This window comes from Garra rufa, chromosome 2 (genome assembly GCF_049309525.1).
Source record: "Garra rufa chromosome 2, GarRuf1.0, whole genome shotgun sequence".
NCBI classification, from domain to species: domain Eukaryota; kingdom Metazoa; phylum Chordata; class Actinopteri; order Cypriniformes; family Cyprinidae; genus Garra; species Garra rufa.
This window is the reverse complement of record NC_133362.1, coordinates 39,657,236-39,683,633: the sequence shown is the minus strand read 5'-3', so window position 1 is coordinate 39,683,633 and position 26,398 is coordinate 39,657,236. Positions and strand designations below refer to the sequence as shown.

The following is a 26,398-nucleotide window of genomic DNA, read 5'->3' as shown; positions in this document are numbered from 1 at the left end:
TTCAGTGTCACATGATCCTCCAGAAATGCAGAAACATTTCTGATTACCAGTATTGAGTGTTTCTGCTGATTAATATTTTTTCTGAACCGTTTATTGATTAATTAAAAAGTTTAAAAGAATAGCTATTTTTAATGTGAATATTTTGTAACATTATACAGTCAAGCCCGAAATTATTCATACCCCTGGCAAATTCTGACTTTAAGTTACTTTTATTCAATCAGCAAGTTTTTTGTTTTTTTGTTTTTTGACCGGAAATGACACAGGCTTCTCCCAAAAGATAATAAGATGATGTACAAGAGGCATCATAATATTTCTCAGCTTTTATTTACATTTGAACAAAAAGTGGCATGTCCAAAATTATTCATACCCTTTGCAAACTGTCACAGTCTATGGGAAAATCCAAAATTCTATACCATTCCAAATAGTCCAAGCTGTTCTAAAGCATCCTGATTACCCTGATTCATTGGGAACAGCTGTTTTAATCAACTCAACAGGTGAAAACAGAAGCTCTCTTGGTTTGTGGACAGTCATTGCTAAGACAAAAGAGCTCACTGAAGACCTGCGGCTGCGCATTGTGGCTGCTCACAAGTCAGGAAAGGGCTATAAGACCATATCTAAATGTTTTGAAGTTCCAGTGGCTACAGTGCAATGTATTATTAAAAAATACAAGACGTTCCGCACTGTGAAAAATCTCAGAGGACCTGGTAGGAAGCCAAAGGTGACACTAGTGCTGGAGGATAGTGAGAGAGGTAAAAAAAAAAAAAAGAATCCAAGGATCACCACCAAGGCACATCTCAAGGCAGACAGTCCAATGGACACTGCACACCGCTGGGTTTCACTGACGCAGACCAAGGAGGACACCACTTCTCCAGATAAGGCACACAAAAGCCTGCTTGGCCTTTGCAAATGCTCATCTGGACAAAGAAGAAGACTTCTGGTCTTCTGTTTTATGGTACGATGAAACAAAACTTGAATTGTTTGGCCACAATGATGTAGCCTTCATTTGGTGTAAAAATGGAGAAGCCTTCAACCCTAAGAACACCGTGTCACTGTCAAACATAGTGGTGGGAGCCTAATGTTTTGGGGGTGTTTTTCAGCCGGTGGACCAGGGAACCTAATCACAGTAAATGGCACCATGAAAAAGTGAAGTGTTTGATTGCTGTAATAACCAATAAATACTTTTCTATTGATTATTGAGAAGGGTATGAATAATTTTGGACATGCCATTTTTTGTTCAAATGTAAATAAAAGCTGAGAAATGTTTGTTTTTTCACAATGATGCCTCTTGTATATTGTCTTATATCTTTTGGGAGAAGCCTGTGTCATTTCTGGTAAAAAAAAAACTTGCTGGTTGAATAAAAGTAACTTTAAGTCAGAATTTGCCAGGGGTAAGAATAATTTCAGGCTTGACTGTACATTAAATGTCTTTACTGTCACTTTTGATCAATTTAATGATAAATCAAAGTATTAATTTCTTAAACACTTTTATTAGAAAAAATAAAAGCCTAAAACTCTAAACTGTGGAATGGTAGAGTATCACAATTTCCATAAGTTTATTTAGCAGCACAACAATTTTCAACATTGATAATAATCAGAAATATTTATCATCAAATCAGCATATTAGAATGTTTTCTAAAGAATCATGTGACATTGAATGATGCTGAAAAAAATTCAGCTTTACCCTCACAGGAATAAATTATATTGTAAAATGTACAAAATAAATCAATAATTGTACAAATATTTAAACAAATAATGTCTTTACAAATAAATATAGCCTTGATGAGCACAATAGCCTTTAAAACAGTCGTTAAAAGTCAATGATTCCAAACTTTTGACCAGTTTGAGTGAGTAAATAAAAGAGACTTAATCTGGTGTCACATTTTATAATTACAATTTTAATGATTAATAATTTAATAATTAAAATAAAGTCACTTTAACATACAAAGATGCAAATCTAAATTACAGTAACTTGGTACAATGCATAACTTAAGTTACAAAATTACGACTTGCTGCACGAAAGTCCTTTCCAAGTCTTGCTTCTAGTGGAATAAATGTGCGATCTCTGTAGTTCATTATTCAGTTTCAGAGGTTTTATTGTCCACTGTAGGTTGCTTTCTTGTCATCATTACTAGCTGCAGAAACACCAGTCAAATCACTTAAAGGAATATTCCAGGTTAACTTATGGTTAATATTATTTACCATACACAGCCATTTCAATAGCCCCCTTCACACAGCAATTGATAAATTGCCATAAAATTACCAGTATGACTTCCACGGTAAATACACAAATATGCTGTTCACACAGGCAACGGTGTTCTGGCTTTTTACCAATGGAAATAGTCTTTAAAAGCTGCACCCCTCTTTATTCGCCTGAATGAGCAGAAGTGATTTAATTTTATTATATGTCCAATTTGACAGCATTTTTGAAGAGTGACAGGCATAAGGAGATGATCAAACAGAACATGTTTTTGCTCCTATAAACACAAGGTGCGCATAACAGTTTCCAAATACAGAGCCACAGCCCTGATGAATAGAAAAGAAAGCTGGGTCTTGTGCGCAACACACTGAAAAAGCTGTAAGACAAATTGCAGTGGTCTAAGATGTCCATCAAGCATATATTTACACAGAAAAACAAATTTAAAAAAGACAGTGGAGCTTTGTAAACAGCTCAAAGTAATCACGTCATCTCCATAAGAACACTACGATTGGCCAATTTGGACCAAAGCAGACTTCATTCGTCAGCGCATTCTACACGTTTTTGAAAAGGTTCTGTTCACACATGATCTCTTAATGGTAATTTACCAATAAAGATTGTACTGTATGTGTGAAAGAGGCTATTAATGTCATTCACAATGCTAATAAAAACTAACAAAAACTGAACAGAAATGGACTTATGCATACTTTCACAAACTTTCATTATGGCTTGGACTGTATCAGATTGAGAAGCAAACTGTGGAGTTCTTTCACTTCAGCCTTCAGCTCTCTCAGATCCTGACTGTGCTTCTGCTGGTCTTTCTCAAGTCTGTGAAGAGTCTTGAGCTGTTCTTCTTTCTCTGGAAGTTCAGCACTTCTCCTTTTGTAAAAAGCAAATGTTAGGCAAGCTTTCCAGGAACAACACATATCAAAATGCATGTTATAAATGGTAACATAAAAAAATCAATTATCAAATTATCAATCTAAGACCAAGATGTTTATCGACCAACCTTGTGGAAACTTCTCTGGCACCTGCGCAGGCTAACTGAGGTGAGAGTGTCTCTTTTTGGATGTTCAGAAATGTATCTAAAGCATCCTGCAGAACATGCAAAGTTTCAGTTATTCTAAGATTTAAAGGGAACCCTGGGTTTTAAGACTTACATGGCTTAATATAACATAAATTATGTATTTTACTAAAACATGTAGTAGAAAACACATGAAAGATTTACGTTATAAAAAACATATGTGTTGCTATTTTTACCGCAACACAACTCTGACAATAAAATACTGATATAATGCCATATTGGGTGGCTTTTAGTTGTATTTTTCAGTCGTAGAGCAACAAGAGAGGCAATGCAAGTTTTCACTGCTTTTCCTATTGATAAGAATAGGAGAAAAGATTGGGAAATGCCTGTGGACGCATAAAACTTCCTAAAGACCCGCGTCTTTGTCCTCTCCACTTTAGCCCTGATGCCTTTGAGGCTTTTAGTAGACAACAGCTACTGAAAAAGCTTACAAATGGCAGAGACAAGAAATGCTAGATGCCATCCTGGCTGCGGCCACTGAAGGAATTTCTCAGCACGGATTTCACTCGATATCCAGAGGCGTTTAAACCCCTTGTGGGAAAAATCGATGGTGCAGCATTTGGTTGAGGCCTATGCTTATATTCATCACCACCTGTAAGCTCTTTCAGTAGCTGTGGTCATCATATCAGTATTTTATTTTCTAAGTTGTGTTGCAGTAAAAACAGCAACAGGTAATGCCAGTATCTCACAGAGTGCCCCCAAATAACAGAGCCCCCAAAGTTCAAAATATACTTAAAACAATGTGGATTTTTTCAAATAACATAAATCTGTCATGGGTTTTCGACTAAATATTTTAGTAAGAGGCATCATTTACGTTGTATTAAGCCACACAAGTTTTAATACCCCAGGATCCCTTTAAGAAAGGATATGTGATAAATACTTGTTAATATAGACACCTTGATCTCTTCTGTGAGATGCTTCATCTCAGCATGTTGTTCTGGGTTAGTGGTGACTTCATCATCATAGAATTCTCCAAGCGGGGCACAATGCTGGTGGATATACTCGTTGTCATAGCAACGTCTCAGGCAGGACATGGATTCCTCTATTTGCAGAATGATAGCAGCTTGTTGCATCACCGCATTGGCCAGCGCATTGTCATAGACCCTGTAAAGGCAACATAAGAGTTCAAGGAATAGTTCACACAAAAATTGCAATTATACCTAGATGTTTTCAATACAATGAGAATTCAGTGAAACATTATTTTTGTTGTCTTTGCGCACAAATAGTATTCTTGTAGCTTCATAACCACTGATGTCACATGGACTATTTTAACAATGTCCTTACTACCTTCCTGGACCTTAAACATGGTAATACCGTTGCTGTCTACGCAGGGTCAGAAAGCTTTCAGATTTCCTTAAAAATATCTTAATTTGTGTTCTAAAGATGAACGAAGGTATAACAGGTTTGAAACGACATGAGGGTGAGTAATTAATGACAGAATTTTTATTTTTGGGTGAACTATCCCTTAAAAATGTACACTCGTGGCCAAAAGTTTTGAGAATGACACAAATATTAGTTTTCACAAAGTTTGCTGCTAAACTGCTTTTAGATCTTTGTTTCAGTTGTTTCTGTGATATACTGAAATATAATTACAAGCACTTCATACGTTTCAAAGGCTTTTATCAACAATTAAATGACATTTATGCAAAGAGTCAGTATTTGCAGTGTTGGCCCTTCTTTTTCAGGACCTCTGCAATTCGACTGGGCATGCTCTCAATCAACTTCTGGGCCAGATCCTGACTGATAGCAACCCATTCTTTCATAATCACTTCTTGGAGTTTGTCAGAATTAGTGGGTTTTTGTTTGTCCACCCGCCTCTTGAGGATTGACCACAAGTTTTAAAATTTGGGGAGTTTCCAGGCCATGGACCCAAAATATCAACATTTTGGTCCCCGAGCCACTTAGTTATCACTTTTGCCTTATGGCACGGTGCTCCATCGTGCTGGAAAATGCATTGTTCTTCACCAAACTGTTGTTGGATTGTTGGAAGAAGTTGCTGTTGGAGGGTGTTTTGGTACATTCTTTATTCATGGCTGTGTTTTTGGGCAAAATTGTGAGTGAGCCCACTCCCTTGGATGAGAAGCAACCCCACACATGAATGGTCTCAGGATGCTTTACTGTTGGCATGACACAGGACTGATGGTAGCGCTCACCTTTTCTTCTCCGGACAAGCCTTTTTCCAGAAGCCCCAAACAATCGGAAAGAGGCTTCATTGGAGAATATGACTTTGCCCCAGTCCTCAGCAGTCCATTCGCCATACTTTTTGCAGAAGATCAATCTGTCCCTGATGTTTTTTTTTTTTTTTTGGAGAGAAGTGCTTCTTTGCTGCCCTTCTTGACACCAGGCCATCTTCCAAAAGTCTTGTCCTCACTGTGCGTGCAGATGCGCTCACACCTGCCTGCTGCCATTCCTGAGCAAGCTCTGCACTGGTGGCACTCCGATCCCGCAGCAGGAGACAATCCTGGCGCTTGCTGGACTTTCTTGGATGCCCTGAAGCCTTCTTAACAATGCAGTGGAAAGGTTTTTTTTCGGGATTAATTTAATTTTCATGGCAAAGAAGAACTATGCAATTCATCTGATCACTCTTCATAACATTCTGGAGTATATGCAAATTGCTATTATAAAAACTTAAGCAGCAACTTTTCCAATTTCCAATTTTTATGTAATTCTCAAAACTTTTGGCCACGACTGTATATTGATTTTGTCTCATTGCACCAATACATCATTTCATTAGTCATTTAATCAAAGCATCAATCCATATCAATGTATTGTTCCACCGCTAATAAACATTTCATAAATGTGTACAGTTTATGACTAATTAATACCTTTGGAAGGTGTCAGAAAGCAGAGCAATCAGTAAGTTAACACAGAGAATAGCAGAGAGGGCCAGAAAGGTCCCACAGAGCAGGTAGGCCATCACTGCATCCACACCCAGCATGGCATCAAACTCGTACTCGTCCACCAGGGTGATACGGTACAGGCTGTACAGCAGCTCAGGGACTGTCTTCATACTTGGCACCTCAGCTAAACCTGAGAGCAGTAAACACAATGTTTTGTTGTTATCTCATGCATCTTTATACAGTATCTCACAAAAGTGAGTACACCCCTCACATTTCGGCAACCATTTTAGTATATCTTCTCAAGGGACAATACTATAGAAATGAAACTTGAAAATGATATATTTTAGAGCAGTCAATGCGCAGCTTGTATAGCAGTGTAGATTTACTCAACATACAGCCATTACTGTCAAAATAGCTGGCAACAAAAGTGAGTACACCCTATGTGAACTTGTTCAAAGTATCAATATATTGTATTAGCACCATTGTTATCTGGCACTGCCTTAATCCTGGGCATTGAATTGACCTGAGCTGCACAGGTTGTTGCTGGAATCCTCTTCCATTCCTCATGGAGCTGCTGGATGTTAGACACATGGTGTCAAACAAGTTTATCTTATAGTCTCATCAGACCACAGGACATGGTTCCAGTAAGTCATGCTCTTGGACAGGTTGTCTTCAGCAAACTGTTTGTGGGCTTTCTTGTGAGCCAGCTTCAGATGAGGCTTCCTTCTGGGATGACGCCTATGCAAACCGACTTGTTGCAGTGTGTGGCGTATGTCTGAGCACTGACAAGCTGACCTTCTACTTCTGCAACCTTTAAAGCAATACTAGCGGCACTCATGCATCTTTTTTTTTTTTAAGCCAGGTTCTGCACCTGACGCACAGAACAAGTGCTCAGCTTTCGTTGATTGACCCTTGCAAAACCTCTGTATTACCCTGACCACTGTAGTGCAACTCAGTTTCAGGGTGTTACTGAACCTCTAATAGCCTTGGCCATCTTTGTGGAAAGCAACAATTCCAATTCTCTAATCCTCAGAGAGTTCTTTGCCATGAGATGCCATGTTGAACACCCAGTGGACAGTATGAGAGAATTGTACTTAATGCACATAATTTTAACTGAGCTAATACAAGATACACAACTTTGTATGGTCCTGGTGTCCTTCATAAACATGATGAATAGGACATGTTGCTTTGCATGGTTAAACAACATACTGCTGTTATCACTTTGAGTGTAGTCACATTTGTTGCCAGCTATTTTGACAATAATGGCTTTATTTTGAGTTATTTTCAGAGAACGGTAAATCTATATGGCTATACAAGCTGCACATTGACTACTCTAAAATATATCCAAGTTTAATTTCTATAGTATTGTCCCATGAGATGATATACTAAAATGGTTGCTATAATGTGAGTGGTGTACTCACTTTTGTGAGATACTGTACAGTTAAATACTGTAAGTCTTTGTGACAGTACCTCCAAATATGATCCAGAAAGCACAGGCATATGGAATGTAGATCTCTATGTAGAGAAAAAGGAAACGCAGCACATCTCCTGCAATATTCCCCAGCATGACAATGAAGGGTCCCATCGCCCTAGAGAATAAAATCAACCGTTACCTGGAGTACAATCATGTGTCGTGTTGTAGGCAAATAGAGTGCAAAGGTCAGTTTTCAGAAATAAAAACCATTAAAGAGGTCATGACATGAGAAACCAAATTTTCCTTGATCTTTTGAAATAGAAGAGGTCTTTGTATGCTGATTTTTAAATGAGGCACAGTGTCATGTTGAGTTCAAAAAAGAAATATTTGTTGAGAGATGAAGCAGTACTATATCTGACTGCAGCTGCATCACAAACGATAAATAAATGATTTCATAAAGCTTTGTCTGGAAATTACAGTTTTATTTTGATCATGTCAAAACACTCACATGCAATAGCAAGGGGGCGTTAATACTGTTTCATATGCAATGACGTTAATTAAAAAATAATATATTTTTCCACATATTTATTAGTTTTTTTTTTTATTAGCCGAATTGTTGTTGACTCTGCTTGATGAGTGCAATGATATTCAGGCATATGTTGAAATGCTGTAGTAGCATTCGGAAGTGACCGAGCACAGGGTGTGCAAACCCCCGAGTCCATATGTTTCTATGGTTACTGTAACACTGACCATATGTTCCTATGGTTACCTAGCCCTCAAAAAAGAGGCCACCTGTGGAGTCTCAGTGAAACCTGAGATATGGACGCATTGTTATTTGGGCCACTGGCCAGGTGGCAGCATTCGGCTCCAGGCGCTCTGTGTGTCAAAGCAGTCAGGAGACCCAAAAGGTGTTGACATTATATCTGAGTATCTATGGTGACTGCCACTGACCAGGTGTTCCTACAGAGCCGAGGTTCCAGACATTTTACTCAGATGACCACTATCTCGAAAGTCATATGCTTCATGACCTCCTTTTAAATAAAACATAGAATTCTCAAACAGATGATGAAAATTTATTTTAATTCATTCTGACATTTTGAAAATTTAATCCTGAACATACACATACAAATACAGCTTTACCCACTAATAAAAGATGTGTGTGTATTTTTGGGTTAATTATTTCCTCTAAAATCAAACAGGCTTGACTTATACAAGCTCTGAAAACTCTAAGTGGAGGTCAAGATCCAGACTTTACTTACAAAAAGATACATTACCTAAATGCCCGGACATGCTTCATCAGCCTTAGCCACAGGAAAATAATGGACACAGCAAAGAGGCGAAGACTGTTCTGTCGAAGTGAATCAGACACTAGGAATACGTCTGCCAAGTGGATGCCCAGAACTGCCAGCAGCAGCAAATACACCAGCCAGTCAAAGATATTCCTGCATGAGATGTATCAGCATGAGTCGTCATACAGTAAAATCATTATACTGTATATTATTTTTGTTATGAGTACATTACCAGAGGTCTCGAGAGTAGGCTCCTTTCAGGTTTCGAATATGCTTAATCTGGCCTTCCAAGTAATTGCGTTCCTGTTTAAAAAAAAAAAAAGAGTGTTTCATTTCTTTTTATTTACACTACAGGTCAAAAGTTTGGAGTAATAAAGATTTCTTTAATGTTTTTGAAAGAAGTCCCTTATCCCTTAGTAAAAACTGTAATATTGTGAAATATTACTATAGTTTAAATAACTTTTTTTTATTGAAACATATTTTACAAGCAGCCATTACTCCAGTCTTCAGTGCCACATGACGATTTTGACTCATCACCTCCCACAAACTGTGTTTACAATAATGCAGTAAAATAGAAGACATATATAATATGGAAAATGTGGACACATATAATGTTTACATTGTATTTTTATGTATTAAACGTTTGCATTTTAACACTTGCCCCATAAACAACCATTGTAAATAAATCAGTATAAAAGATCAAAGGGAGAATGCCACAGATTACAGATTTTCTTAATATGTAATGTAGTCTCTAGTATATAAAAAAAAAACATTTTGAAAAGGATAGTTCACCCAAAAATTTAAATTCTCTCATGTTGCTTTAAAGACTTTTGAACATCAAAACACAACTGAAGATTAAAACCTGAGAGATTTCTGTACCTCCAGTAAGTTCATTCCACAAAAAATAAATGCTTCAAATATTTTATAAAAACATAAACCATATGAATCAAGCAGTTAAATCCAAGTTTTCTGAAGATACATGACTGCTTTATATATAAACAGATTAAATTAAATTTAATATTGCTTTATATGCATATAAACATTGATCGATGAACATGGAGCAGTATGAAAGCCTGTTTCCACCACAGAATAATAAAAAAATTGTTTAACTTTTTATCTCACAATTCTAACTTTTTATCTCAGAATTGCATGATACTAACTCACAATTCTGACATTTTTCTCAGAATTGTAAGATATAAACTCGTAATTGTGAATTTGCGAGTTACATAGTCAGAATTGCATGATTTAGCAATTCTGACTTTTTTTCTCAGAGTCGTATGATATCAACTCACAATTGCAAGAAATAAATTCAGAATTGGGAGATAAAAACTTGTAGTTGCAAGTTATAAAGTCAGAATTGCATGATATTAACTCGTAAATGCGATTTATAAAGTCACAATTCTCAGAATTGAGATATAAAGTCATAATTGCGAGATAAAAACTGAACTGAAAATTAAATCAGAATTGCATCATATAAACTTGCAGTTGCGAGTTATAAAGTCAGAATTGTCATATAAATGTGTTGATTGTGTGATAAAAAAAAAATCGCCATTCTAACTTTTTTCTCAGAACTGCGTGATACAAACTCGCAATTGACATTTTCATCAGAATTGTGATATAAATCATCAGATTGAGTTATAAAGTCTCAGTATAAACTCCGTTCTCAAATTGAGATAGAAACTCGTAATTGCGAGTTATAAAGTCTTAGTATAAACTCACAATTCTGACTTTTTCTCAGAATAGAAAGATAAACTTGGAATTGCGAGTTATATAGACAAAATTGCGTGATTTTAAAATGAAATTCTATAAACTCGTAATTGCGAGTTATAAAGTCAAAATCGCGTGATATTAACTCACAATTTTGACTTTTTTCTCAGAATAGTGAGATTAAATTGCGAGTTATATAGTCAGAATTGCATAATTCAGACTAGCAATTCTGACTTTTTTTCTCAGAATCGTATGATATCAACTCACAATTGCAAGAAATAAACTCAGAACTGGGAGATAAAAACTTGCAGTTGCGAGTTATAAAGTCATAATTGCATGATATAAATTCGTAAATGCGATTTATAAAGTCGCAATATATAGTCGCAATTCTCAGAATTAAGATATAAACTCATAATTGTGAGTTATAAAGTCATAACTGTGAGATAAAAACTGCCAATTCTGACTTTTTTTATCAGAATTGTATGATATAAACAATTGCTAGTTATAAAGTCTCAGTATAAACTCACAGTTCTCAGAATTGAGATATAAACTCGTAATTTCGAGTTATAAAGTCAGAATTGCATGATATAAACAAAATTCTGACTTTTTTTTCTCAGAATAGTGAGATAAACTTGGAATAGCAAGTTATATAGTCAAAATTGCGTGATTTAAACCTGTTATTCAGACTTTTTTTTCTCAGAGTAGTATGATATAAACTCACAATTGTGAGTTATAAAGTCAGAACTGTGATATAAACTCGCAATTGACTTTTTTCTTCATTATTGAGATATTAACTCGTAATTGCGAGTTATAAAGTCATAATTGCGAGATAAAAACTGCCAATTCTGACTTTTTTTTATCAGAATTGTATGATATAAACTTACAATTGCGAGTTATAAAGACAGAATTGTGTCATACAAACTCGCAGTTTACTTTTTCCTTATAATTGAGACATAAACTTGCAATTGCGAGTTATAAATTCAAAATTGTGATATAGACATATTTGATGTGCTCACAATTGTGAATTTAGATGCACACTCAGAATTCTGACTTCATAACATGCAGTTGAGAGTTTATATCTCACATTTCTGAGAACAAAAGTCAGAATTGCAAGTTTGTATCACACAATTCTAAGAAAAAAAGTCAGAACTGTTAGATGTAAACTCTAAAAAAAAAAGGCAAAATTACTTTTTGATTTTTCATTCAGTGGCAGAAACAGGCTTCTATACAGCACATCAAATATGGTAAACAAGAATTCAAATGTACTTGGCTAATGCAAAGAGTAATGAATGATGACAGAATTTTCTTTATTGGGTGAACTAACCCTTAAAATACAAAAGTCAGAAACACAGGATCCATTTAAAAATCTATAGATTTCAAACCAGATTGTGAGTGCAGTATTTAAGCTTATTATCCTTCATTTTTTTCTCATGAATAAGACCTATGTGAACAGGTTCAGTGTGTTACCTCAGGCCACATAGGATGAGAGCAGCCTAAGTCCTCATTGATTTTCTGCACAGTCCAACAGCGCCATTGCTTCAGTTTCCTCCTAGATCTCACAATCTCCATCACTTCCCTGTACACCTCAACCACCATCAGCACTAGTGCCAAAACCACCAACAATATACGCCACCAGTCCTATCAAGAGTAGTGCAAAAATGGATATTTATGAAATAAAACTATATTGATCTATTAAGTCTAGTCTATAGTTAGTTTTACCTGAGGAAGATTGTACCGATCTCCTTCTGGACGTACTGACACAGATATGGCTACTGTTGTCCAGGACACAATAAATAAGAAGTTGAGAAGCAAGAGAATCCAGGCACCCATTCTGTAGGAAAACATTTAAAGGGATAGTTCACCCAAAAATCTGTCATTAATTACTTACTCTCATATCCTTCCAAGCCCGTAAGACCTTCGTTCTTCTTCGCAACACAAATTAAGATACTTTTGATGAAAGACAGCAAGGGTCCTACCACGGTCAAGGCACAGAAACGCAGCAAGGACATTGTTAAAATGCTTCATGTGACATATTTGGTTCAACCATAATTTTTACGAAGCTACAAGGATATCTTTTGTGTCAGAAAGCTTATATCTTAATTTGTGTTCTGAAGATGAACAAAGGTCTTACAGGTTTGGAACGACATGAGGGTGAGTAATTAATGGCAGTATTTACATTTTTGGGTGAACTATCCCTTTAAAGTGATGTTAATGTCTGCTGATGTTTCTTCATGTATCAGCTTTGGACTTTCATGTTGGTTTACCTGCCATATAAGTTCCATTTGACAGTGATGAGTTTGAGCACTACAGGGTGCATGATGAGATCTAGTTTACCCTCATTGACAATAAGCTCCAGCTGTGGACAGAGACAAATCTCATATTCTAATGCAGAAATGCTGCACAGAAATGTATGTGAAATATGTTTAAAGATGTGTACCGGTGATGATGGATCAGAACATTTTGGGTTTGTCTTGTCAGCAGGCTTTGGCTCCATGAGATGTAGGTGGTAAAACTGCTTTCGTGCCATTCGGTCTTTCACATGAAACTGATTCATTGCCAAATCAGCCTGTTTAAATCAAGATGAGGATTACTGAAAAAATCCACTGTATGTACAGTACCATTTAAAAGTATTATTTTTAATGGTCTTTAAGTCTTAAGGCTGCATTTATTTGATGACAAATACAGTAAAAACAGGAATATTGTGAAATATTATTACATTTTAAAATAACTGTTTTCTATTTGAATATATTTTAAAATATAATTTATTTCTGTGATACAAAGCTGAATTTTCAGCATCAATACTCCAGTCTTTAGTGTCACATGATCTTTCAGAAATCATTCTGATATGCTGATTTACTGCTCAAGAAATATTTATTATTATTAATGTTAAAACATGTTTGCCATATTTTGTTCCAATATGTATTTATTTATTTAAAATCGGTTTAAAACAATCTGCTTTTACTCTTACTTGTGATTAATTTAGTGCATCTTTACTAAATAAAAGTATTTTTTTTATTACTACAGTATTAACAATATATGTAGCCTGATAATAACTACCACAGATTTAAAAAAAAAGTTTAGTTTAAAAACATAAATGTGAATACTTTAAGCACTCACATGAATTACCACAGATTTATTACCAAAATAGAATTTTAGAATCAGAAATGTGGAGGCTTTTTAAGCACTCACATGACTAAACTAAACTAAACTAAACTAAACTAAACTAAACTAAACTAAACTAAACTAAACTAAACTAAACTAAACTAAACTAAACAAACCAAAAAAAAAAATAAAAATAAAATAAATAAATAAATAAAAAACAGATTCATTACCAAAAAAATTGTTTAGAGTTTAAAAGCAGAAATGTAAATGTTTTTAAGCACTCACATGAATTATATAAAATAAAGTAAAATAAAATAATAAAATTAAATTAAACATATTTATTACCAAAATAGTAATTTAGAGTTTAGAAGCAGAAATGTGGAGGCTTTTTAAGCACTCACATGAATTAAAAAAAAAAATAATAATAATAATAAATAAAATAAAATAAAATAAAATAAAATAAAAAACAGATTAATTACCAAAATAATAGTTTAGAGTTTAAAAGCAGAAATGTGAATTATATAAAATAAAATAAAACAATTAAATTAAAAAATAACACAGATTAATTACCAAAATAGCAGTTCAGAGTTTAAAATCAGAAATGTGAAGTCTTTTTAACCACTCAAATGAATAAAAAAATAAATAATAATAAATAAATAAAATAACATTAAATTAAAAAACAGATTGATTATCAAAATAATAGTTTAAATAGTTTAAAATAGTTTAAAAGCAGAAATGTGAATGCTTTTAAGCACTCACATGAATTATATAAAATAAAATAAAACAATTAAATTAAAAAATAACACAGATTAACTACCAAAATAGTATCTCAGAGTTTAAAAGCAGAAATGTTTTTTAACCACTCACATGAATAAAATAAAATAAAATAAAATATGAGTGGAAATGTGCAACTGTCAGTAAAAATAAAAATAAAATAAAAATAAATAAAAAATGAAATAAGAAGTCTTTAGAAGATATGTAAAATATTTCAATGATCCACTAATGTAAATGGAACTTTAAAAATAATTAAATGAAATAAAAAACTATTATTTATTTTTCATACATGATTTACAAATTTTCAGTCTACATACTCCAGATAAACTGTATGAAGATATTTTCGAAATTTAGTCTTGGGTTAATGGGTTTTGCTAGTGTTATTTTTATTTGAAAGTCATGTTGGTAGCATCTGCTAAATGAATACATGTAATTGCATAAATGCTGCTGATTAACTTGAATCCTCACCACAGGGGTCATTTTATTAATCATGGCAGTAATGCAGAGCTGTCCATCAGAGTCCTGCACCCCAGCATCTGCTCCAAACCCCAGCAGCAAACGTGCTGTCTCACTCCGATCTGTACATAACACACACACACACACACACACACACACACACACACACACACACACACACACACACACACACACTGGTTTACATGTTTTATGGGGACATTCCATAGGCGTAATGGTTTTTATACTGTACAAACCGTATTTTCTATCGCCCTAACCCTACCCTACACCTAAACCTAGCCCTCACAGGAGATTGTGCAAACTTTTACTTCCTCAAAAAAAGTCATTGTGCATGATTTATAAACCTGTTTCCTCATGGGGACCTGAGAAATGTCCCCACAAGGTCAAAATCTACTGGTATTCCTATCCTTATGGGGACATTTGGTCCCCACAACGTGATGAATACCAGACCACACACACACACACACACACACACACACACACACACACACACACACACACACACACACACACACACACACACACACACACCAACCAACCAATAACTCCCATCATACCCCTGAATACAAAACTCAGAAAAGTAGAGACGTCTTTGGCTGCAGTCAAGATTTGTCCAGTGTTAGAGCTGGAGGACATGCACAGATCAGGTCTGACTTTATAGAGTTATAAAAGCCTTACCGAAGTTAGCAGCCAGCTGTAGAGGTGTTCTCTCTTTATAGTCTCGCACAGCGATGTCCGCCCCATTCTGCAGTAACATCCTCACTGCCCCGACAGCATCATTCTTAGCAGCAAAGTGCAGTGGGGTCTGCTTGTCCTTATAAGTGCAACCTTCAATGTCAGCTGCCATTAATAAATATAAAATATCAGAGACAAAAAATACAGACAGCTGATTTCAGGTTTGATTTAGCAGCAATTAAGGGGCCAAGCACAATCAGGTAAAATAAGATGCTAAGCATGGCATGAAGTTGCAGACCAACTGCAAAAATGAGTAATTAAAGCCAAATTAGGCTGAAAAAAAATGGCTAAAAAACCATAAATACAACCTCTACTAAAATTATTTAATAGAATATCTCTTTTGACCAATAGGTGGCGCAGTTATCAAATCGTTGTGGTGTGTTCTGTGTGAGGTGACAATAGCACACAGAAAGTTTGGTGTCAATATATCAAAGCTTTGCAAAGATTCAGCCTCAGACGTAGACTGGCATCATGCCTCAACTTTGTTTCGTTGCTATACAAAAGCAGTTTTGTCTATCAACACCAAATCCATAACTTTTTGTCAGCACAGTCTGAAGATGATCTGACTTGATATTGGTGGAATTCGGACCAATGGTCGATGAGGAGTTCGAAAAAGTAGGTTTACAACATAAATCAAAATGGCAGACAGAAAGTTCGATTGACTATGGAATAATTGCTATCTATGTTGTCAGCATGACCAAAAGAATACTTAGAGACCAGTTTCATTACAAAAGGCTAATGCAACCAAGTTATTTAATTATTAATGGTTCATTGATGTTTTATCACTCTTGATCAATAGGTGGGGCTGTTACCAAATTGATGTGGTGTGTTCAGTGTGAGGTGACAATGGCACATACACAGTTTGGTGTCAATATGTCAAAATTTTGCAGAGATACAGCCTCACATGCTTCCTGGCATGGTTCCAGCAAATTCGTTGATGTGTTAAACGATAACCTTTTCATACATCGCCACAAAATCCACAACTTTTTGTCAGCATGGTCTGAAGATGACCTTTGCTAAATTCTGTGAAAATCTGACCAATAGTCTAGGAGGAGTTCAAAAATGGTATCCATGTTCTCTGCATGACCCAAGAAATACATTGAGATCACTTTTATTACAATAGGTAAATTTAATCAAATGGTACTGAAAATTTAAATTTCCTTATAACTTTTGACCACAAGGTGGCACTGGCCCCAAACTTTTTGAGTACTGTCAGTGCATGGTGGTGAACATACATACTGAGTTTAGAAACGATACGCTGATATGTTCGTAAAATATAGCATTTTACAACAAAATTGAGAATGGCCAACGCCCAAAATGGCTGATACAAGAAAATTGGGAATGGTTTAACTTGACATGCCCCTTCGAATCTAAAGTGTGATTTTGTGTAAATCTGTTATTTTTGTTCAAACCATTCAGAAGTTATAAGCAAAAATATAAAATTTGCATATCTCCTGACCACTAGGTGGCACTGTGCCAAAACTGTGCAGGTAACCTCAAGTCATGCTTGTTATAACACACACCAAGTTTGGTGTCAACGGCAAACCATTTCGGAGATATAGCCTCACATCCATTTTTGCATGCTATTTGTCAAATTCATTCACACGCTATTTGAGAACAATGATGACTAATCGACTTTCTTTCCACAACTTTTTGCCATCACGGTCTGAAGATGATCTGAGCCAAATCAGACAAACCGTCTAGGATGAATTAAACTATTAAAAATAGCGAAAAAATAAACTTTACAGTTTTTTTTTTTAATTTGGAGACTCCTTCTAGACCTTATGGTTCAAAAGTTATTAGAATGAACATGAGTGAAATTTGGACAAGTGGTGGTGCTAGAGAGTTTAAGTTAGAGACTCCAAACTTGCGATGGTTAATCTTGAGACTGTTTTATATCTGTGTGCCAAATTTCATAACATTTCTGCAAGCGGTTCATGGACTGCCATAGACTCAATACTAGTGGAAGAAACAGAAGAAGAAAGAGAAGAAATTTAATGGATACAATTAGGCATTTCTTCTGGGGAGGCCAGGGAAATTGGGTGAAAAAAGAATTGGATGACAAAAAATAATACAAAAATAAAACAACGCAAATATTTAAAAAATATGAGATAAAAAGCTAAAGTAAACTGTCTGACAGCAACACCAGCAGATGAAGTTACAGCGGAAGTCCGCACTTCTCTTGCCTCCCCTGAGCCCATTAAGTTTTAACAGACCACCTGAGGCCTCCATCACGATTTGATTGGATTTGACTGGTTATGACTGGCTGTGATTGGGTTAATAAATCCCGCATCTCGTGTTGGTGTGCGTTCTGCGATTGCCAATCATTCTGAATGAACAGTATAATGGCATTAATAGGAAGATAACAAAAAGTAAGTAAACAATTCACACACTTAGATATCAGCACTTTGTCAAGTCAAAATCAAACTTCAAATGGCCTGAAAACACACATAAACACACCTCCTCTTTCTAACAGGAACTGCAGCATCTCCTCATAATCCAGAGCTGCGGCTACATGAAGAGGTGTCACTCCAAAAGTATCGGCCCTCTGAAAATCTGCCCCTCTTTCCAGGAAGAAACGCATCACGTCCACGTTCCACGCCCGAGATATCTACCAATACACACAAACACCTGTGAACGATTTACAAAATGTCATCTATATTCTCAATATTTGGATACAAGCATCAGCTGAACGTTTAAATCTCAGAATGACCTTTAATGGCATATATGTCTTACATAAGCAGTCAAACATTAACCTCATGCAGAGCCGTTTGCCCGTATTTATCTGCTGAGTTTGGGTCAGCTCCATTCGTGAGGACATCGTTCAGAAACTGCAGGTCCACCTGAAAGCAAAAATCAATATCACTGTGTGACACTGACAAATACGACATCATGTTCTCCCAAAGTTCACTTAAGTGGAGCCACATTATTTGTTTCACGCGTTACCTCATCTGTGTCTTTATTGCTGGCTGCCAGGACTCGAAAGTGATCTAGAAGCCTTTTATTCAGCTGGATCTTCTTCTTCTTCTGTCCATCTACAACATCTTCATCCGTTGCCAGACCCTTGTATTTGCTGTCTACATATTCATCTGAAATTACAACAATTTAAAGTTAGGATTGATATTACACTGACAACACAAATACCATATGAACTTCAGTTTTTGTACATGTACCGTGATACTATCATCTATCTTAATATAATCTTGTGATAATCTATAATCAGTGATGAAACTCTCACAGGCTGATAGGTCATCTACATGCAATCTGGTACCAGTCACATCATTTACTACATGGCACAAGCTGACTGTCAACTGATTCAACATTTAAATATGGTGGAGTAAACACTTTATCCACTTTATTTTTAACATAACAACATGCACCGCCATTTGTAACTGGAATGTGCATGGCTTCAATCCCTCCACCTCCACCAGCTCCACCTATCTAGGGGCCAGACTTACTAAACAGGTCAAATTAGCTTTAGAGTGCAATTCCATAAAAGCACAGATGAAAAGGGGAATATTCTGTGTCTGATTTACTGACCATGCACACATTAAAGAACACAGACGTAGCCAGATAATTTCCATAATGACCAGCGCAATCTTCTGAAAGCAGCGCAAATTCCTGCCTGCTTTTTTTGGGGGGGCATTAATACCAGTAATTTTACAAGTGCAAATGTTAGCACATTGCATTGTGTGATTCATTTTTGATACTCTCCTCCCAAAAATTTTGTGTCTGCAACTCCCACAAATGCATATTCAATAAGGTCAGGCACAAAAATAACTGTGTCCATGCCTTTTCAGCGCTAATTCTTCACTGCGCATCCTAAGTAAATCCTGACAATACTATTTTAACACCAAAAGGTTTATGCTTGCGCAATTCATTAGTAAATCTGGCCCTATATATGCTACAGGATACCATGTATTTGTATTCATGCAGCAGTGTATCCCTGTGTCTGTTTATGTATTGCAACAGAAAGTCCATACTTGCTCTGGTACATGACTTTCACTAAATGTTATATAAATTAGGTCTACCAAATTATTGATTTCATCATTGTAAAAAGAAGAGTCACACACACTCCAAAAAACTTGGGACAGAGGCAAAATAAAAGTGAAATGGTTACAGAATATCCAAAATAAACTCTTGTGAAACAGTTCACAATAAGCAGTTCAATTGGTAACAGGTGAGAGGATCATGTCTGGGTATAAAAGGAGAATCTCAGTCTTTATAAATCTTTACAGTCAAATCAAAAATCACTTTTCTCAATGTAAAATCACAAAAAAATAGGTCTTTCTCCAACAACCATACACAATACTGAGAAAAGATTTAGGGATTCTTAGTAGTGTAGGGCAAGGCAGGACACCACAGAGTGTGTGTGACCTCTGAGCCCTCAGATGGCATTGCATAAGAATGCTGCAGTGTGAAATAGCCACATGGGCTCAGTATTTCAGATAGCTGTTGTCACTTGAAAGAGACCTATCATTCTTAAAAATAAAGGCTTTTTACTGGCATTGATGGTTCCATGAAGAACCTTGAACATCAATGGAATCTTTCAAATGAGGAAAAGGTTCTTTATAGTCAAAAAAGTTTCTTTAGATTTTTAAAATGTTCTTCAAATTGTTTTTTTGTTTTTTCACTGCAAAAATACCCTTTTGGAACCTTTATTTTGAGTATATTATGCCTCTTATCACAAGATGTGATGTAAGTCTCAGGTGTCCCCAGAATGTGTCTGTGAAGTTTTAGCTCAAAGATCATTTTGAAAATGCCTATTTTGAGTGAAAGCAGGAACACATGGTTTTTGTGCATCTCTCTTTAAATGCGAATGAGTTGCTGCTCCCTGCCCCCTTTTCCAAAATAGGACTGTTCCTTTAGAGCTTGTGCCTCAGATACTCTCAAAAAAAAAAAAAAACATCTATTTGCTTTTGATTACCATGTCTATTGTGCTGAAATCATGCGTTTTAAAACATATTAGTTTAACCTTCTGATATAGGGTTTTCTGAGCACACAGAAAGCGGCTGTCACATAGGATGTAATTACTAAACTAAGTTTTTTTTCACAAGCCTGCAGAGAAAGGCTTAGCAAAAAAATGTATGGTTGTTCTTTTCCTGTTTTTTAAGTTTCTACATCCAGGACCCAATTATAGCACTTAAACACGGAAAGTCTGATTTTCATGTTTAATTTTCATGTCACCTTTAACACAGTTTGTTGCTGCATTAAGAAATGCCACTTGAATCTCTCTTACTTAAGGAGAAAGCTATCAATTCTATGCAGTGATGCCGGAGGGTTTCTCTGGGCCAGAGCTAATCTCAGATAGTCAAAAAGACAGTGGAAATGTGTGCTGTGCTCAGATGAGTCCACATTTCAGCTTGTTTCTGGGAAAAATGGACGCCGAGTTCTAAGCCCCAAAGACCAAAGGGACCATCTAGACTTTCACCAGCGACAGATGCAAAAGCAAACGTCTGCCATGGTATGGGAGCGCAGCAGAGCTAACAGCATGGGTGACTTCATTCATATGTGCGAAGGTACCATTGACATGGAGCCATATATTGGAATTATCCAAAGACATATACTGCCATCAAGATGACGTCTTTCATGATAAGTCTACAGTTATTAGATCAAGACAATGGCAGGTCTCATTCTGCATGTGCTACAACAGTGTGGTTTCGTAGACACAGAGTGAATGTGCAAGATCTGTCTCCTATTAAAAATGGCCAAAAGTTTTGAGAATTACATAAATATTGGAAATTGGAAAAGTTGCTGCTTAAGTTTTTATAATAGCAATTTGCATATACTCCAGAATGTTATGAAGAGTGATCAGATGAATTGTATAGTCCTTCTTTGCCATGAAAATTAACTTAATCCCGAAAAAAAAACTGTCCACTGCATTGTTAAGAAGGCTTCAGGGCATCCAAGAAAGTCCAGCAAGCGCCAGGATCGTCTCCTAAAGAGGATTCAGCTGCGGGATCGGAGTGCCACCAGTGCAGAGCTTGCTCAGGAATGGCAGCAGGCAGGTGTGAGCGCATCTGCACGCACAGTGAGACGAAGACTTTTGGAAGATGGCCTGGTGTCAAGAAAGGCAGCAAAGAAGCCACTTCTCTCCAAAAAAAAAACATCAGGGACAGATTGATCTTCTGCAAAAAGCATGGCGAATGGACTGCTAAGGACTGGGGCAAAGTCATATTCTCCAATGAAGCCTCTTTCCGATTGTTTGGGGCATCTGGAAAAAGGCTTGTCCAGAGAAGAAAAGGTGAGCGCTACCATCAGTCCTGTGTCATGCCAACAGTAAAGCCTCCTGAGACCATTCATGTGTGGGGTTGCTTCTCATCCAAGGGAGTGGGCTCACTCACAATTTTGCCCAAAAACACAGCCATGAATAAAGAATGGTACCAAAACACCCTCCAACAGCAACTTCTTCCAACAATCCAACAACAGTTTGGTGAAGAACAATGCATTTCCAGCATGATGGAGCACCGTGCCATAAGGCATAAGTGATAACTAAGTGGCTCGGGGACAAAAACGTTGACATTTGGGTCCATGGCCTGGAAACTCCCCAGATCTTAAAACTTGTGGTCAATCCTCAAGAGGCGGGTGGACAAACAAAAACCCACTAATTCTGACAAACTCCAAGAAGTGATTATGAAAGAATGGGTTGCTATCAGTCAGGATTTGGCCCAGAAGTTGATTGAGAGCATGCTCAGTCGAATTGCAGAGGTCCTGAAAAAGAAGGGCCAACACTGCAAATACTGACTCTTTGCATAAATGTCATGTAATTGTCGATAAAAGCCTTTGAAACGTATGAAGTGCTTGTAATTATATTTCAGTACATCACAGAAACAACTGAAACAAAGATCTAAAAGCAGTTGAGCAGCAAACTTTGTGAAAACTAAATTTTGTGTCATTCTCAAAACTTTTGGCCACGACTGTATGGCCAGTTATGAAAAGGAGAATCAGATAACAACTGCTGAGCATCTGAAGTCTTGTATCAAGCGAAATTGTACAAACATTTTGCTTGCAAAACTTAAAAAAGTAGCATCCTTAATTCCCAAACAATTAAAGGGGTCATATGATGTTGCTAAAAAGAGCATTTCGTGTATTTGGTGTAATGCAATGTGTTTATGCAGTTTGAGGTTCAAAAAACGTATTCTTTTCCACATACAGTACATTATTGTTGCTCATCTCTGCATCACCTTTCTTAAATGCTTTGATTTTTATAAAATTAATTGTTGATAAAAAGCGAGGTGTTTTCTGATTGGCCAGCTATCCGGTGCTTTGTGATTGGCTGAATACCTCAAGCGCCCCTTATTATGTTGTGATGCCGTTTCTCTGCGCGATGAGACATAAACAATAAAACCCATTATAAACAAGGCATTTGCTGCATCCAGTGGGGACATAACTACAGATTATAATGACTCATATGGTCTTTTTATGCGTTGTGTTGCGCCGCATAAACACCATGCCTGCATTTTCGATCATAGAACAAGAATCAGCAAGCACTAAGGTTACTCTACACTGCTCAGAACTCGCGTTTGAATAGTCACTAGCAAATTCTTTAAATATGAAAACATACATACAGGCCGTCAGTCAGAAGCACAGACTGTCCTTGCAACTTTGGAATTGCCCCACTTTATAGCCTTAAACCTTTGTGTACAGCTGACATTGTAAGCTGCTCTCCCAGGTTCAGGAAACAGTCCTCCATAAAATGTGCAGCATTCACTCGAATATTTGCGTTGTACTGTTCCGGAACAGTAACCACTGATTTCTAGTTGTGTCCTCATTTGGAAGGCTAAACAAAGTACTTTTGCTTTCGCAATAAAACATACTGCGTCTCCACAACATGGCAGATGCAACAATACTACAGCCGGTAAAAGTTATGTCTTCTTTATTTCCATATACATATGGGCGGTGTTATGCAAATCTACCCACACCGTGATGTGAATATGTTTAAACGAGCGGTTTTAGGAAGGAATGGCTGAGTCATAACTTACATAATAAATATTTCTTTGGGTTTGAGACTTTAAGCTTTGCAACTTTACAGATCTTATCTATGCACAAACAGCTTGTAATAAAGGAAAACAAGAAACCTCATCATATGACCCTTTTAAACGTAATTAAAATGAAAGTTGATGTGACACAGTGTTAAACAGGCCTCTGTCTCAACTTTTTTGGAGCGTGTTACAGCTATCAAAATCAAAATTAAGTTGGCCAGTTAAAATATAGGTTAAAGAGAATGAACAAATAAAATATTCTTGATTTTATGGCATTTCACAAAACGTACCATCTTTTCTGTATCTGGGATTGTACAAAGCAGGTAAAGAGTTTATAGGCATGGCATTCTGAACGTCACATAACATGCATTTAATATAAATACCTGTGGGTTTCTTCCTGACAGGCTTGCGGGCAGCATGTTTCCATCTTCCTCTTGCATAGGATGCCAGGTGAGCGACTGACCGCCCCACATCTTTAACTGATGCCACGGATATCGGAGCAATGGCTGACTGCAATGACTACCATACATACAAAAGAGTAAAAACATCAACAAATGACACAATAGAGGGTTTGCACTTACGTCACAGTTTAGTCAGTTACCCGGATGCGTGGCCATATACTTGTATGTAAACATGTGTAAGCATGGATTGCACAACTGTAATGTTACAACTGAATACGTTGTTTGCTAATTTATGCTGTCTAAACCAGAAAAAATGTGTGAAAGCTGCTAAATCTCATAGAGAAGGACTTAGTGAACAGGAAGGGCACGATATTTTGACAAATTAAAGTTAATAGGTAGTAAAGATATGTACGAGCAATAGATAAGATATTAGCCTAATATTTAACCTACCTGACCAAAAAGAACAAACATGAATGCTATCAAAATTCTTGCCCTGCAAATCCTGGTTCAGTTTGGCCAACCACAAATGCCTTTTGTTCCTCACAGTTTTTTGCACTCTTCTCCTTGATTTGCTATAACTTTTGGCAGTCTATAGTACTCCAAATGTTTTTCCTGTTCCAACTGTTTAGTACAGCCCAAAACATGACAATAATTGACTATTTTTAACAGCAATAATCAGTAAAATAGTTTTGTTCAGTTCAGTGGCAATGTTTACGTTCAGTGCTACCAATATGGCCGATTGATGACGCTTTGGGAAAACACTCTTAAAATGTGAGTTATCACTGTAAAAGCCCCTGTTTTTAACTGCAATAGACTGTTAATTGGTTTACTGTAAGTTCCTTACTATACAGTAAAGAACTATCAAAACTAACGATAAATTCCATGCAATTTTGCAGTGAAATACTGTTTAATTTACAGTTTAAAGTAGAAAAATAGTGGTTGTCACTTGTCAGTATATTTCAAAGGTACAAAACTGATTTTTAAGTAGTGAGTAGGTTGGTATATTAACATTGTATCAGTTAATGAAATGTGACCCTGGACCACAAAACCAGTCTTAAGTCGCTGGGGTATATTTGTAGCAATAGCCAAAAATACATTGCATGGGTCAAAATTTTTGATTTTTCTTTTATGCCAAAAATCATTAGGAAATTAAGTAAAGATCATGTCTATGAAGATTTTTTGTAAAATTCCTACTGTAAATATATCAAGATGTCATTTTTGATTAGTAATATGCATTGTTAAGAACCTAATTTGGACAACTTTAAAGGTGATTTTCTCAGTATTTAGATTTTTTGCACCCTCAGATTCCTAATTTTCAAATAAATGTATCTCGGCCAAATATTGTCCTATCCTAACAAACCATACATCAACAGAAAGCTTATTTATTGAGCTTTCAAATGATGTATGCATCTCAGTTTTGTAAAATTTAACCTTATGACTGGTTTTGTGGTCCAGGGTCACAAATGTACTTTTGTGTGTGTGTGTGTGTGTGTGTGTGTGTGTGTACGCTAAACCCATAACAGCTCATGAGAGCTCTTTAGGAAATAACATAACAGATTTAAGCAAAGACTGAAAGCTGTTTCCTCACCTGACTAGAGACTCCATCAGTCAGTTCAAGCTCAAGGTTATCAGGTCTGTCAGCTCTAAGTCGACTAAGCCTCTTCATTCTTCTACTGTATTCAGCTGAGAGCGCCTGAAGATCTCCTCTTCCTTCTTAAGATGCTAGAAGAGTATACTTACAGCCCAAAACATAAACTAAGCAGAAAATCAGCAGTTTCACATACAGCCTGCGTATTGAGCAGAGCACTCTTGACATCTGTAATAACGGGCTGTGTTTGTCTTTAGAAGATTTGTTTCTCAGTTACTCTTTACTGCGAGTCATTAAGCACATGTGTGTTAGACATACAGTTACACCCTCCCTGTAATAAATCATAATGAACTAACATTTATCTCATAATGTTTAACTAGAGGTCACAGAGAAATTATGTTTAGGGTCCATTTATGACACCAATACTGGGTGTCCTTTAACAGATAATAATAACCATCAACCATCTAACCATCATAAACCAGAAAACACACAGACAGGCTTGTGTGGACTTATTCTGAAATTAGCTGTTTTAAGGCAGCATGCTAACGACCTCATCAGTGACAGATTTGTAACACTTTACATTACCAGCAACTACATTGCGATTGATTTCAATATTGTTAGCAGCTACAAAGCAACACAATAAAAAAATAAGCATACACATACAAAACACAGTTAAGTAGCTTAAACTAGTTATTATCGATCCTTTCAGCCTGGACTGGACTTGAGGGCTTTGGTGTTCATTTTCTCTGGACGCTGGCCGATGGTTCGGTTCATAATCCAGTCCTGGAAATACTGATGAGCAGACACCAGTGAG

General features: G+C 36.3%; 1 protein-coding gene across 2 annotated transcripts; it reads right to left on the bottom strand.

Moving 5' to 3' along the window:
- Positions 1–1,874: 1,874 nt before the first annotated feature.
- LOC141326443 (uncharacterized) lies at positions 1,875–26,312 on the bottom strand. 2 transcript variants are annotated; one of them, XM_073835188.1, is made up of 19 exons: positions 25,585–26,311; positions 23,979–24,114; positions 18,560–18,702; positions 18,370–18,456; positions 18,074–18,224; positions 15,557–15,718; positions 14,873–14,982; positions 12,966–13,094; positions 12,793–12,884; positions 12,248–12,359; positions 11,996–12,166; positions 9,054–9,124; positions 8,807–8,974; positions 7,589–7,707; positions 6,104–6,308; positions 4,175–4,382; positions 3,204–3,289; positions 2,902–3,073; positions 1,875–2,132 (listed from the first exon to the last, which is right to left on the bottom strand). In XM_073835188.1, exons 1-18 carry the CDS (start codon positions 25,660–25,662, stop codon positions 2,917–2,919), a joined length of 2,385 nt encoding a protein of 794 aa, XP_073691289.1. In that variant the 5' UTR covers positions 25,663–26,311; the 3' UTR covers positions 1,875–2,132; positions 2,902–2,916. The 2 variants fall into 2 exon arrangements, with proteins under 2 accessions (XP_073691289.1, XP_073691288.1); XM_073835187.1 differs by having other exon boundaries at positions 1,875–3,073; positions 25,585–26,312.
- Positions 26,313–26,398: the final 86 nt, after the last annotated feature.